Below are 15,532 nucleotides of genomic sequence, written 5' to 3'. Positions count from 1 at the left end.
CAGAAGCGACAGGTTTTGGACTAGTTCAGTGATCTGCAAACTTGGCTCTCCAGCTGTTAAGGAACTACAAGTCCCACAATGCATTGCGGGAGTCTGACAGCCACAGTCATCATTCATAAAGGCAAATGCATTGTGGGACTTGTAGTTCCTTAAAGAGAACCCGAGGTGGGATTTAATTATGTTACTAGGGCACGGAGGCTGGTTGTGCACACTAAGACCAGCCTCCGTTGCCCCATGGTGTGCCTCCATGTCCCCCCTGCGCGCCGCTATACCCCCCGCATGGAGGCACACCATGGGGCAACGGAGGCTGGTCTTAGTGTGCACAACCAGCCTCTGTGCCCCAGTAACATAATTAAATCCCACCTCGGGTTCTCTTTAACAGCTGGAGAGCCACATTTGCAGATCACTGGACTAGTCCTTCTCTTCATAGGGGATTCTCAGCAAGGCTTTTAATCTTTATAAAGATATTCCCTAAAAAGGATTTAAACAATGATGCTGGCCAGCCTCCCTGCTCGCTAGACAGTTTTTTGGCAGTTGGACAAAGCAACTGCCATTCACTAAGTGCTTTTGAAAATAAATAAATCCCTGAGAATACCCTATAAAAGAGATGGACTAGTTCAAAACCTGTCGCTTCTGTCAAAGTTCTACTACCTACAGTAAGTGACAGCAGCATAGGAAAAAATGTATGGCTCATTTTACTCTGGAAAAAATGTACTTACCGTATATTCCGGCGTATAAGACGACCCCCCAACTTTTCCAGTTAAAATATACAGTATTTGTTTATTTTGCACATATTTTAAATTTTAAAATTTTTCGCCATAGTGCCCCTTTAAAAGGAAATAAATATAGCAGCCTCCATATCTCTCTCGTTACAGTTGTCTCGTTACATCCGGGATGCTGTTTCTTCAAATGGCAGCAACACTTTCGCGCATTGTTGTCTGTGTCCCTATGAGAAAGATACAATAACGCCAGATTAAAGGCAGCTGATAACAACCGTATCTGCCAACAATCTGGTGTGCGTACAGCAGCACCCGATCGCCGGCTGGCCAGCATTACGCCAGGTGGATCAACTCAGCCCAGCAATGCCTGTTTGCCCAGCCCGCTGCGTAATGTATCGGCCACGACACTCCACTCTCCCCCCCTTTGCAGAGAGCAGAACACCTCGCTCGCAAGCAAGCAGCGTCTGCACAGCCTCGGCCTGGAAATGTAATGTGGCTAGAGGGGTCAGGTTCTGATTCCCATTGGGTGACACTTATTGCATGGTTGCACCTGCCCCAAACAGCAAACTGTTTGCATATTTGTATTTGGGGCTAATCAGACTCGGAAGACTTACAGCTAAATAGCTAATCGCACTGACGCCGACCAAGATAAGAACACACCTCAACCGAAACACAAGGTGGCCATACCTGGGGCTTTGCCAGTGTCCTCATAAACTGGCCCTCAGTTCACCGGCCTCTCTTCTGTCTTTGAGCTACGATATTGCTCCCTAGTCATCCCTGAAGCGCACATGCTCTGTCCACTCCATGCGCCCTCTGTGCACACTGGCCCAAAACTGTCAAGGCATTCTGGGCAGTTACAAATGTTTCTGAACTAAGCACGCCCAGAACGCTTCCTGGTCAAAGAAGGCGCACTGAGGGGACAGAGAATGCCTCCTTGCTCTGACTGGAATCAGTCATAGCTTTCAACTGGGGGCACAGCTCAAAGATGGAGGAGAGGCTGGCAAAGCTGAGGAGGCATGGAGTTTAGGGTGCTGGAAAACTCCAGGTTTGGCCACTCTGTACATTTTTACTTAATTCAGGTACCCTTTAGCGGTAGTCAAAGCCCTAGGCAGAACAATAGCTTTGGGTGCCATTAACCTCTCACTTTATCAACTGAAAGAATGGCAGGCATGTTTGGCTAACTCAGTTATGTGGAATATGGGAGACTGCAATGTATTATATTGCTGCAAAGGCTACTTGGATTTTAACTGCAATCCATACTACAGGTGTGAGATGGCGAGACAGGCGATTTGGGCGCCATCATAAGCCGTAGTGTGAATTACGGCTATAGCGGAGCTCACTGTGTGATTCATGTGCCGACAATAGCCGGAGCATGGGGAAATAAATAATTAGGTTATCAGTAGAGGAATAGATTTGAACATAGGCTGATGAATGGCTAGATGGGGGGGCACACAAATAATTTCTCCTGCGTAGCCTGGCTCCGATGACGTCAGTGACGGGAGCCGGTGCTCGTAGTTGCAGGCAGCGGAGGATGGCGGCGTAGGAGCGAAAAAAAAAATATTTTCTTTATTTTGTCTCTGGTTCCCTTTAACCAGTTCACCCCCAAGGGTTTTTACCCTAACGGACCAGAGCAATTTTCACCTGTCAGTGCTCCTCCCTTTTATTCCCTAATAACTATATTACTACTTATCACAAGGAAATGATCTATACCTCGTTTTTTCCGCCACCAATTAGGCTTTCTGTGGGTAGTACATTTTGCTACGAATTTTTTTATTCTAATTGCATTTTAATTGGAAAAATACAAAAAAAAAAAATGGGAAAAAAATCGTTATTTCTCAGTTTTCAGCCATTATAGTTTTAAAATTAAACATGCTCCTGTTGATAAAACCAACACATTGTATTTGCCCAGTAGTCCCGATTATTAAACCGTTTAAATTATGTCCCTATCACAATGTATGGCGACAATATATTATTTTGAAATATAGGTGTTATTTTTCTGGGTACTTATCCGTTAGCCGGGCGCATCCTCTAGGTGGCGACAAAACTCCACCAGAGTTACATCTTTCCCTACTATCCATGTCGGCCTGGAGGGGGAATAGTAATTAGCGCCACCTGCCGGATGCGCCCGGCTAACGGATAAGTACCTTTTTCTGTTTTGTTTTTGTTCTGGCCATAATTACAAGCCCCTGTGTAATAAAGTAAAATTATTTTTCCCTCATACAATATAGATTAACCTTTTCGGGACCGGCCACCTACCCCCCCTTAAGGACCAGGCATTTTGCGCGGGAAGGGGGTGCGCGCGTTTGGGGGGGTCAGGCGGCCGGATCCCGTGTGTGGCTGGCTAGAGTGGTGTCCCCCATGGTGGCCTGTGCCTCCCCCTTCTGCCCGCAGCCTTCACTTACCTTCCAGGCTCCAGCGATGAGCCGCACGGGACCCTCTTCTCCGGCCGGCATCTCCGTTCTGTCTGACGAGCAGTTCCGGGTCGCGGCTTGATGACGTCATCAAGCCGGGACCCGGCGCTGTCGTCAGATGAAGCGGAGATGCCGGCCAGAGCGGAGGGGGGCGCCGATCGTCGCTGGAACGGCAGGGAGGTGAGTGGATCCTCTTCTTTCCCCCCCCCCTGCCGCCGCAGCTGTCAAACAGATCACTACGATCCGACAGCGATCGTAGTGATCGTGTGATCAGCAGCCATACGCGATGGCTGCTGATCACTCGGGGGAGATGTCGCTGTCATATGACAGCTTAATCTCCCCCTCCGGGTGCGCACGATCGCGTCGGGAGCGGAAATTGCGGGCCGGCGTAGATCCTACGCCGCATCAGGCTAGAACAGCCACAAGTGCGGCGTAGGATCTCATTCACATGGTCCCAAAAAGGTTAAAAAAGCTGAGTCCCTAAGGCAACTATTTATTTATAGCTGATTTTTTTTTAAAAGTGGGTTTTCTTTGAGGGGGGGAAAGGGTGGAAATGTAATTTAATTTTATTAATATTGTGTGGATATTATGTATTTGCCTGTATGTGCAATATACTTTTTGGCCACAAGATGGCGCTAGTGAACACTCTCCCATTAGGAAGTGATCACTTTTTTTTTCTTTTTACATTTTAGCAACTGTGACAGTTTCCTGTTTTGTGAATGGATGCGGCCGCTGTTCGCGGTCGCGTCCATTCACTCCAGGCAGTGCGATTGGGTAGAGGACCGCTCGGTCCTCTTCCCCAATCACCCAGCACGGGAACCCGACGGAAACGGCGGCGGTAGCAGCGCGGACACGTGCGGAGCGGCGGCGGGAACGCGCGACGTATTAAAACGTCATGTTGCCATTAATAGGGGAAAGCATGACGTTTTAATACGTATGCTTGCCGTTAAATGGTTAAAGGGTACCCGAGATGGCGGGGTAATATACATACCTGGGGCTTCCTCTATCCCTTTCAAGGCCGAAGGCTCCCTTTTGTTTTTCTGCGCTATTAGGATAGTCCACAATTGGCTCTGGAAAATCCTCCAGTCGGTGCATGCACACCCCATCGCACCTGCGCAGTACACGCTTAGCCATGGGAGCATGCGCGCAGCCAGGCCATGCATGCGCAGTATGCCCCAGACCAGACTTTTCCGGGCCAACTGCGGACTATCCAGACAGCGCAGAAGAAGGGAGAGGTCAGCCTGGAGGAAGCCCCAAGTATATATACAGTGGGACATTACAGGCAAACGTTAGAGCAGCATGTAACGCAGCCCAACTCACAGCAATGAAAAATCAATGGGCTGTTCACAGTGCCCACGTTGCGTTAGAGTATAACGCTGCACGTTCAATTAAAGTGCAGCATGCTGTGCGTTATACTCGTATTTGGCTGCGTTCGGATGTTTGCACATGCTCAGTACTGTTTTTAATTTTTTTTTATTTGCCGCACGCACCGTTTTCGTTCAATAGTATGCGTCAAAAATGATGATGTGGGCGTGTTCTTGTGCAGCGCATGCGCAGAAGACACTGACCCCCTGCAGAGGGTGCCAGTGGGACCCGGAGAATACCAGAGCTGCGGCGAGGGAGACACGTGGCTTCTATGGGCTGGAAGAAGCCCCAGGTAAGTAAAGACAGATGTATTTATTCGCTGACCTTTAAAGACTATGGGGGCTAGAATAAACCCCAGATTAGAAGGTCTTATTTTTTTTCCCATCTTGGGTACACTTTTTAAGTTTGGGTGGGCAATACAGACACGACACTACTAATGCAACACAAGTAAGATAAGCAAGACTGCCAGCCAGGCACCTAGCATTATTTAAAAGGAAATACATTTGGCACCCTCCATATTCCTCTCACTTCACCACAACAGATGGAGCTGAAACTACCCTTATAGGCAACACATGGCAGGGTGATCATGGGCCACCTACCTGCAAAGGTCAGTCCAGCAATAACATGTGGCAGTCAGTTGTTGTGCCTCTACAACGATGATGAGCAAGCAGAGGGTGTCTGAAGTCTCCCCCGGATCCGGTCCACCCCTCTCTCTACACGTTACCGGCTTAGCACTACTCTTCCGGGTCTTCCCCAGCACTGCGAACAAGAGGAACAACTCAGCTCATCAAAAATCACGGAAAATGTCCTCAATTTGAGGTCTCAGCGCCAGGAGGATCCGCCATTTTTTCGGAGACCAAAAGTATTGGAAAGCTAGGGAAATGTATACAACAAAATGGCTGCCAAAGTGGAGACAAAACTCAGAGCTGGATTCCAGGGACAAGCAGTGAATAATAGGAGTAGGGAGGGGAAGGGGAGTAGCTACTGAGGGTCTCTCTTCCTGTCTCCGATACATCAGGCATGCTGACGAAGCTACGTGCTGGGATTCTAGAGAGATCGAGTCTACGAGAAAATGGCTGCCAGATGCACATATTGAAGACATTTTTTTTCTGATTTATAAAAAGAAAAGAAAAAAGTGACAGCAGTTTAACGTGTTATATTTATGCTGGCCATTTTGAAGTGTGGAATGTGGAAGTAAATTGCTGGGGTATATTTCATGTTTTTGGGGTTACCTGTCCTCAGTGAAGCAGATCAGCATGACTGCCAGCAGATCACACCTGTCACCAGAACTCTGGACCTCTAGTTGGAGATGATCATCTGCAGTCCATAGACTCCATGTAATACAGAAAGAGCTGGAAGAAGTTTTACAAAGCTGTAGGTAAGAGTGACAAAGTGTATGGTCAGCAGTCTGCATGTCCATATGCTGGGACTTGTAGTTCTACAAGAGCTGGATCTGTGTGAGTGGACTGTTTACTTTTAAACCGGATACGCACATCCAATTTTGATTGGCCAGTGACTGCCAATTTTACCACCTTCGTGTAGTATGAGAGCTTACCTACACAACCTGTTTCTAATATTCAGAATCTGTTTGCCTGAGCAACCGGCCAATTAAAAGCACAAATCTCTGAACGTGTAGTATAAAAGAAACTCCAAAGAATAGTCCCTGTTATCCACTCAGGCATGTCGGTTATGTGAGACTTAAAGATAGCCCGAGGTGGGCTCATACAATTTTAAAAAAGTAGACTACTTAAGACAGGGGGCTCAGGCATGTCATGAGGCAGAGAACATGCCTCTGTGTCATAGAGAATCCCCTATGTAGAGATGGACTAGTCCAGAACCTGTCGCTTCTGTCAGATTTCTACTACCTACTGTAAATGACAGCAACATAGGAGAAAAGTAATTTATGGCTCATTTTATTCTGGAAAAAAACATACTTCTTAGGCCCGGTTCACACTTGCGGTGGCCCTCCGGAATCGCCGTGCCGGAGCCGCACCGCCTGCAGAACGGACGGAACGGACGCACGGCATAGCAATTAAAGCCTATGCGTCCGTTCACATGGGTCCGTTCTGCAGAACCGGAGCCGGACCGGATCCGGGCCGGATCCGGACTCCGGCCTCCGTTCCAACATGCGCTATTTTTTCATCCGGCCCCTCCGGCAGCCGTATCCGGGGCGGAGCCGGACTGCACCATCCGGCCAATACAAACAAATGGGAACCGGAGGCCGCACAACACACTGGCTGAGAAATCCGGATCTTCTACCCCACTTCCTATGCGGATTTTTGCGGCGATATTGGCTGGGGACACATGGGCAAGCATTTTGGAGTGGAGCAGCACGAGCTGGAGGTGTTGGCAGGATGTTGGCAGCATGTCGGAGGTGGAGGTGAGTGCTAAACAGCAGAGGGCCTGATTCCACAGGTCCCCCTTCTGCTGACCTCCCAGACCCCAACATTTTTTTTTTTTTTTACGTATATTTTGCCAAACGGATCCGGATCGCATCCTGATTGCCACCTGATGCAACCTGACCGGATCCGGATCGGATCCGGATCAGAACCGTACGGTCCGGATCCGGTCAGGTCATCCGGTCCGTTTGGCAAACAACCGCTAATGTGAACCGGGCCTTATTTGTATATGTTTGCACATATTTCAAATTTTTCGCCATAGTGCCCCTTTAAGTATCTAAAAAAAATTTACCGCCTCAGGTACACTTTAAAGCAAGTTTGAAGTGAATATATAAAAAAACAAAAAATAGATATTCACCTAAGGAGAGGGAAGTGTAATAGATAGCGGAGATACGGCTGCAGAGACAAGCGGCATGGCGGCTATCTCCGCGTATCAGCCAGCGGCCTCTGCCACGCGGTTACATGCTGAGACTTTGCCTGGTCCTTCTATTGCTCACAGGTTAAGGGCTACGCGCGCGCCGAGCGACAGGACCTTTATGCATCTAGGAGCGGTCAGCTGATTCCAGCCAGCGTCCGGATTGACTGAGTGACTGGGGCGGCGCTGTGGAGCATGGTTGGGTATATATAGGACAGGCCTGTCAGTAGCTCCTCGTCTGCTGTTGCAAATGCTATCGTGTTAGCGCTGAGACCCTAGTCAGATCCCAAAGTGTGCTCGAACCGGCCGGAGCCGGGGATCCACACTTAGCCAGATTCTGTTGATAGCTTAAAGTACTAATTGCATTGTTTATTTGTTATGACTTTCTGCTTACTCTGACTATCCTCCTGTTTGTCGATTCTGTACCTCAGCCATCTGATTCACGTTGCCGACCCTCCTTGTTATTGACGCTGAATCAGTCTTCCATTTCTGTACTGTACCTGTCCGCTCGTTGCCTACTCTGCCTGTCTAACCTCGCTACCCGCACCAGTGGGCCTAGCCACTGGTGAGGGAAATTACTGTCTGTATTGCCTACACTTAGGCTGCAGTACCTTCTGTATCAACTATGCCTAGGCTGCAATACAGTTCGTATCACCTGTTCCACAGGGGATCGTTAGTGCAGTACTAATTGTATTACTCCTCCTAATTACTGTTACACCAAACACTATCTCACATTGGTAGTCTTGTATCTGGCCCATACTAGCATTATTGGTGATTCTGCAGATCACCACATAATCAGGTATAGCATCTGTATTATTGGTGATACTGCAGATCACCAATAATCAGAAAATCTGTTAGCTGACACCAATCGTTACAGGAAGGCTCTGGGTCCTATAGAGCCTTCACGTTCTCCTCTCGGTGTCCTCGTTCCCCTGCAGGCTCCACCGTTTGAATCTCCCAGCGTGGGAGACTTTGGAAGTCTTCGGAAACACTTGGGCTTCCAAAGATGCGCGGCTCTGTACTGCGCACACGGGAGAGAGGGCACACACGCAGTACTGAGCAGCTCATCTTCGGAAGCCGGAGTGCTTCTGAAGACTCCCGAAGCCAGCCCAACATGGAAGAGAGCAGTGTACGACCCATAAGTCGTAGACTGCTAACGGGGGAGCCTGCGGGGGAACGAGGGGCCGTGAGGAGACTGTGAAGGCTCTATACTGAGGTAGGGAACCTATGGCTCGGGAGCCAGATGTGGCTCTTTTGATGGCTACATCTGGCTCACAGTAGGGATTGATTCACTAAGCTACACCGCTCAAGCAGCGCAGCTTAGTGTTGCAGAGCAAGTAACATTTTCAAAGTAGTGCACGCTACTCCTGTAGCATGCACTACTAACTTACTTGCGCCACCCCAAATCTAACAACGGCTGCTCCAATTGTCCCACCCTGTCAGGTCCAGTGACTTTGTAGAACGAGATCCCCACACTTTGAGTGGCCCAATAGGCTGCCTGTCACTTGACAGGCAACCTATTGGGCCACAATGCTGGGATATTGTCCTATAAAGTGAATCAACCCCCAGGTCAGCTAGCTAATTGTTCAAGCTGTTAGTCTGTATTTCTCCTGTTTGTCTCTCGGGGAAGTTGCTGATGTTACTGAAATCCAAGAGAAGCTGAAGACGCATCTGACACTTTCGCTGCCCGGCGGATCAACTGTATACACAACAATAATGGCAACAGGGACGTGAGCCCTACTGTCCCAGTTTGAAACATATGGTATGGCTCTAACGGAATTACATTTTAAAATATGTGGCGTTTATGGCTCTCTCAGACAAAAAGGTTCCTGACCTCTATAGGACCCAGAGCTTTCCCTCCTTAGCTGAGTATTTTTCATTTCAGACTTCCTTTAGAGACTGTGCTGGTCACTGCATCTTTACAAGATTATCATCTTGGTCTTTTTTTACTAAGGTTGTTTTGGCATAGCTTGCACTTATGCTTGGGATGTAATATTAAAACATTACATTCTCATTACATCTATCCTTGTGATTAATATATGGTTGGCCTGAGCCCTGCGATACAGCAATATGATCAATACGGATTAGAATAATTTATGACTGCAGTAATGATTAGCGCTTTTTCCCCAAGATCCTTTCCGGCCATGTTGAGCCTGGAGGAAGCAGAGGCCCAGCTCTCAGAGTTAGACCTCCTCTCCAGCATGTTCCCGAGCGAGGAAGAGTTTGTAGTCACCGACCAGCTGGCACTGGTGGAGCTGAGAGATTTCGCAGAGCAGCAGAGCACGATCGTACCGACATTCAAAATTCAGTTCACCCTGATTGTGAAGCTGGAGGATGGAGATACAGCAAATGCCCAGGTAAAGGAAGGGGAGGGGTCAAAGCATTCAGTGCTGTACTGCCGCTAGCAATGGCCGATGAGATGCACTTCCTGCCTTTGTGATTGGCCCATTCCAGGCTGCTTACAATTTGCATTTTTTTTGCATGCAAGCCAGGATTATCAACATTTCATTGACCGTCTCTATTGATCTGCTTTCTGGTGAAATCCGGTGTCAAGTATTGTAAGGCAGTACTGCTATCAACCTGTGTATGAAGAGGATTTTTAAAGGGAACTCGAGGTGAGAGGGATATGGAGGCTGCCATGTTTGTTTCCTTTCAAATAATGCATATTGCCTGGCTGTCCTGCTGATCCTCTGCCTTTAATATTTTAGCCATAGACCCTGAATAAGCATGCAGATCAGATGTCTATGAAAAATGTAGCTACATGCTTTTTTCAGGTGTGTGATTTAGACCCTGCTGATTACTAGACTGCCAGGTAACTAGTATTGCTTAAAAGGAAATAAAATAAGGCAGGTCTCACACCTCTGGTTTCTTACAAATCAAATTCTAGGGGTTAAAGGACAACTGTAGTAAAGAAAATATGGAGACTGCCATATTTATTTTCTTTTTAAACAATACCAGTTCCCTGACAGCTCTGCTGATCTATTTGGCTGCAGTAGTGTCTGAATCACACGGGAAACAAGCATGCAGCTAATTCTGTCAGATCTGACAATAATGTCAAAAACATCTGATCTGCTGCATGTTTGTTCAGAGTCTAGGGCTTGGTATTAGAGGCAGAGGATCATTAGGACAGCCAGGGAACAGGTATTACTTAAAAGGAAATAAATATGCCAGCCTGCATATCCGTCTCACTTCAGTTGTCCTTTAAAGTAAACCTGGATAACTAAAAACAAACAAACAAACAAAAAAAACCTGCTTTGTACTTGCATCAGTAAGGCTTCCCCAATGTCCACAACTCCTCTAATGCCGGACGGGACACTCTTTATATTTTTTCCGCGCACGGAACTATAACGTGCGGCAGAGGGGGGGAGGAATTTAGAGCATACAGAGCCAACAAGCCTGCGCATGCGCTGTAAGGACCCGCATTCTTCCTTTTCGGGGTGCCAGCAAGACTTTCTGCCTTTGGTCGCTATTTACATGGAAAGGGTTGCAGGCAAGCCGGGACCCAAAGAGATTATCAGAGAGGCCGATAAGCGTATACACATCGCTAATTGATGTCAGTATGCTTAAAAGCATACCCAGCGTCTCAGGTCAGGGTCCCTTTAAAAGGAATTAAATATGTCAGCCTCCATATACCTCTCACTTCAATTGTCCTTTAATGTCTTCATTAGAGAGCCTACATTTCATTCCTAAAGGATTTCTGGATTTGTAAAACATATTTTGTGTTACTCCTGGCAACCACTGTCATAATTTTTTTTTCTTCTTTGCTGTTCAGTTACTTTGTATTTTTGTGTTTTGTTGTTCTTGCAGCACGTGCTGTCCTTGCATTGTTCGTACCCTCCTCACTACCCAAATGTCGCACCAGAGATCGTTGTCAGGTAATATGGCTATTCCTGTTCACCGGGCTGTAGGCACAAAAGTTCATAAAACAAAAAAAATGTACCCACCACTAGGGATGAGCAATATATCCTAAAAGGCAACGCTATACTGTCTCAGGGAGTGGGAGTCTTGCTAGTGGGGAGCGCTTACCTCAGGAGGGGGAGGCCCCTGGACCCTAAAGAGGATTCCCTTATCCTCCTCAGTTATATTAATTATGTAATTTTCACTAAAGTTCCTTTTTTGAAGCCCCGTTTCCAGTACAAACGATGCCGGCACAGCTGTGATGCAAGATACATCCAAATACTTCTAGCCGTGTCATTCACGCCTATAGGGATTCAGATGCATGATGCGTTGTTATGCACCATGCCATCCGATTCATTAATCTTCTGTGCATGCGAATCGGACGGCTGCCTATTGATTGTTATAGCCTGCGTTTCCCTATCCGAATTTGCATGAGGGGAAATGCAGTGAATTTGCTGAAATGGAAACGCCTATTTGGCACCTGCTAGTTTGCTAGCTACATGTAAACAATGGCCCTGTCACTGGTCTGAAGAAAGTGCTGAAAGAGGTAAAATTTGTAATTGGAAGAGAGCCCGAGGTGGGCTCATAAAATAATAATAATAAAAAAAAAAAAAAAAAAAGTAGGCTACCTGATCGGGGGTGCTGAGCCTCAAAAACCGCCGCTCCTGTGGGCCGCACTGGCTCATTTCACTCTTGTGACCTCTGGGGCACGACTTTGGATAGAGAGATTCTTTCTCTCACCAGTGTGCAGGGAGGAGGGGAGCGGCAGGAGGCGTGGCTAGGGAGAGAGTGCTGCCCAATGGCAGCCCTGGAGATCCTGTAGGAAAGCCCCTGGCGGGGGTTTTGAACAGGGAATCCCTCCTCCCTGTGTTTACTTCCAAGATGGTGACAAATAATGTCGTCAATCTCGGGGGGGGGGGGGGGCAGAGAGTGGCGGAGGGGGGCACAGAGACATGTCGTGAGGCAGAGAACATGCCTCTGTGTCCCATCTGCCCACCCAATAACCACCTCGGGTTCTCTTTAAAGGGAACCTAAACTGAGAGGGATATGGACGTTTCCTTTGAAACAATACCATTTGCTTGGTAGTCGTGCTGACTGTCACACACTGTCAAGGAAGCGCTTATCTGATGATAAATATGTGCATGTAGCCAAGGCCGCCATTAGAAATTTCGGGGCCCCTGACACATCATCAGACCTGCCCACCCAGGCCAACCCACTGGTTGCTGTGCCCGCCCATTAGCCACCCCCGTGTCAGTGCACAAAGTAAGTGCGTGTTGTGGCAAAAAGTGGGCATGACCATGGCATGTTGTGGGTGGAGCCAAATACTAGCAAAATACAGGTAGTCCCCAGTTATCGAATGAGATAGGGACTTGTAGGTCTGTCCTTTATCCATTCTCTTTTTTCCCCCTCTTTTCTTCCTGTGCCTCTTTTGTCAACCTCTAGTCCCCCCTGTGCCTCTTTCATCCCCTTCTGTCTCAGCTCGTCCCCCTGCCCTAGCCAGGTATAGGTGCCCCCAGTATAGGTATCCAGGCATAGGTGCCCCCAGTATAGGTAGCCAGGTATACGTTCCCCCAGTATAAGTAGCCAGTTATAGGTGGTGCCCCAGTATAGGTAGCCTGTAGCCAGATATAGGTGGTGCCCCAGTATAGAAGGTCCTCTGTAGTAGGCTCATTAATCTGCTCCCCACGTTCAAGCACTGATGTCACTCTTCTCTCAGCACTGGTACGCTGTGTGCTGGTTAGTGAGCCACAGGCCTACAGCCAGCACATGCGGTCCTTCCAGCTCTTTGGGGGGGCCCGGGGCCCCCAGAAGCCCTGGGCCCATCACTGCAGTGTCAGTTGTCCCCCCCCCCCCCCTGATGGCTGCCCTGCATGTAGCACTGATCAGGGGATATTTATAATTGCGGGTGCTATTAAAGAAAACCGGCATGTTAATACAATCATCTTTTTGCTTAATTATATAGATCATCGTCACTGGTTCGATCTCAACAGACTCAACTCAATTCCGATATAAATGACTACCTAAAAACTAACAGCAGTGGAGATGTGTGCATTCTAAGTGCTGTGGAATGGGTGAAAGACAATGCTTCTGCCTACCTGAATCCTGCTTCTCCGACCAATCCTCAAACACAAGCAGTCACTTCTGAAGACAACATCTTCACCAGGCTATGGATATACAGCCACCACATATACAACAAACAGAAGAGGAAGTATATACTGGAGTGGTCGGAGGAGTTGGGGCTTTCTGGGTTCAGCATGCCGGGAAAGCCGGGCATTGTGTGTGTGGAGGGAATACAGGAGTCCTGTGAGGAGTTCTGGTCCAGGTGTGTATCTGCAGTGAATGTGCCACTGTAACCAGCGGAGACAAACAGTTGGTGACTGGCACTGATAGAGCCTTATGGAAGCAGAGCTCCCAACTGTCCCTCTTTGGGAAGGACAGTCCTTCTTTGGGAACCAAATCCCTCTGTCCCTCTTTCTTCCTCATTTGTCCCCCTTTCAGGACTGATGTATCTACAGATCTATGTAAATATATGCATTTTTTTTTTTTTACTAAAAAATGTGTTTAAGGCCTTGTTCACATCAGGGCCGTTTCTGTGCGCTTTTAACGGCGTATTGCCCTGTGCAATCAGCAAGGTATTGATTTTCCCATGTTATTAAATGCGGGTGGTTCACATTGAAGCGCTACCCTGCTCTCTGTTTCATTCTTCACTGCTCAGCCTGCTTGCTATCAGCCCTGATAAAATCCCAGACTCAGCATTCAGTCTGGCTTTAGTCAGGAATCATTATAGCTAAGTCGTTATAGCAGAGCCAGAAGGGGGCAGGCTTGGGCTTGAAAAAACATCAAGGAAGACAGAATCTGCTATAATGATTGCTGATCAAAGCCAGACTGAATGCACAGTCAGGGATTTTATCAGGGCTGCTAACAAGAAGACTGAGCAGTGAAGAATGAGCAGAGAGCAAAGTAGGTGTTTTCTCTAATGTTCCCACTGATATATATGGTAAAATACATGAGGGTGCTTCGTCTCTGGTTCACTTTAAGTTTTAGCAATACTGATTAGGAAGGAATAATAAACGGGATGGTACGCGCCAATAACTATTTAAAGAGGAACTCCAATAATTATGTATAAATGATTTAGTCAGTGTTTGCCCATTGTAAGATATTTTAAATCCCTGATTTATATTCTGACATTTATCACATGGTGACATTTTTTACTGCTGCAAGTGATGTAGCTGCTGCTTGCTGTTTTGGCAGTTGGAAACAGCTGTAAACAGCCATTTCCCACAATGCAACAAGGTTCACAGACAGGAAACTGCCAAGAATACGTACTCGGAATTTCTTTGTGGGAGGGGTTTCACCACAATATCAGTCATACAGCGCCCCCTGATGGTCTGTTTGTGAAAAGGAATAGATTTCTCATGTAAAAAGGGGTATCATCTACTGATTGGGCTAAAGATCACTTCTTGGTCGGAGTTTCTCTTTAAGTTTTACTGTATGTGGCTGCGCAAAGGTTACTGAGCTGCTCTAACATGATCTTTTTTCTTCCACAGAATAAGGAAACTGACATGGAAGCGAATCCTGATCAGGCACAGAGAAGACATTCCGCTATCCTGCTCCTTTTCCGATGTAAGCGCAGTCATCCAGGACTACAAGAAGTTTCCACCACTCAAGGAGATGGCGTTTGATGTACATGGGGCCCGAGGGAACCACATGGATCTGGGGCAGCTCTATCATTTCCTCCAGGAAAAAGACTGTGCCGATGTCTTCCCCATGTACTTTGGGATAGAGGGACGATAGGATGAGAGTCACACAGAGCTCTGAACATTATTTTCATGTTTACATTGAAACACACACTTTCTTTATGCAATAAACTCTTGTATGGTTTTAAAGTCCTTTTATCCTTGACACTTCCTGCTACTTTGTTTCTGGATTGCTGTTGTCGGGTTGAACCATCCAGGGGTTTCTTGGGGAGAAGAGGGGGTGGGGGCAAGGTAGAGAAAGGAAGGTACAGAGGACGAAGGGAAAGTTTATAGAGAGAGAGAGCGAGTGGAAGAAAGCGAAGAGTGAAAGTATAAGGGTGAATAGAACAAAGAAAGAGAAAGTATACTTACCTTAGTATGTGGCTTACCTCTAATAAGAAGGGCAGGGCCAGATTTTTGAAAAGGCCACCAAGGCCCAGGCCTTGTGCAGCTGGTCAAGGGGCGGCTGGACATGGAAAGGGATTGCTGGATATGGAAAAAGAGGCTGCAAATTGAATACAGAGGTTGCAAATAAGGGCAACATATGGAAATGGGGAACTGCTGCCCCAGGGATCTGTATATAACTGAA

General features: G+C 47.4%; 2 protein-coding genes across 3 annotated transcripts in view; one reads left to right on the top strand and one right to left on the bottom strand.

Moving 5' to 3' along the window:
- Positions 1–5,509, bottom strand: part of LOC137545265 (ubiquitin carboxyl-terminal hydrolase 16-like) — a 129,220-nt gene extending 123,711 nt beyond the window's left edge. The window contains exon 1 of the mRNA XM_068266383.1: positions 5,095–5,509. The gene's annotated coding sequence lies outside the window, so the exon portion shown is untranslated. The remainder of the gene's footprint in view (positions 1–5,094) is intronic.
- Positions 560–15,093, top strand: RWDD2B (RWD domain containing 2B). 2 transcript variants are annotated; one of them, XM_068270598.1, is made up of 5 exons: positions 560–656; positions 9,441–9,666; positions 11,117–11,184; positions 13,170–13,529; positions 14,755–15,093. In XM_068270598.1, exons 2-5 carry the CDS (start codon positions 9,454–9,456, stop codon positions 14,999–15,001), a joined length of 888 nt encoding a protein of 295 aa, XP_068126699.1. In that variant the 5' UTR covers positions 560–656; positions 9,441–9,453; the 3' UTR covers positions 15,002–15,093. The 2 variants fall into 2 exon arrangements, with proteins under 2 accessions (XP_068126699.1, XP_068126698.1); XM_068270597.1 differs by lacking the exon at positions 560–656 and adding an exon at positions 5,264–5,873.
- The last annotated feature ends 439 nt before the right edge of the window (positions 15,094–15,532 follow it).

Source organism: Hyperolius riggenbachi, chromosome 2 (assembly GCF_040937935.1).
Source record: "Hyperolius riggenbachi isolate aHypRig1 chromosome 2, aHypRig1.pri, whole genome shotgun sequence".
Classification (NCBI taxonomy): Eukaryota; Metazoa; Chordata; class Amphibia; order Anura; family Hyperoliidae; genus Hyperolius; species Hyperolius riggenbachi.
This window is presented reverse-complemented; position numbering and strand designations above follow the sequence as displayed.

Bases quoted from the DNA above. Each gene is read 5' to 3' on its own strand.
- RWDD2B (XM_068270598.1), top strand. From the start codon at position 9,454: ATGTTGAGCCTGGAGGAAGCAGAGGCCCAGCTCTCAGAGTTAGACCTC. The intron at 11,185-13,169 runs GTAATATGGCTA...TTAATTATATAG, and splicing joins GCACCAGAGATCGTTGTCAG to ATCATCGTCACTGGTTCGAT. The intron at 13,530-14,754 runs GTGTGTATCTGC...TTTCTTCCACAG, and splicing joins TGTGAGGAGTTCTGGTCCAG to AATAAGGAAACTGACATGGA.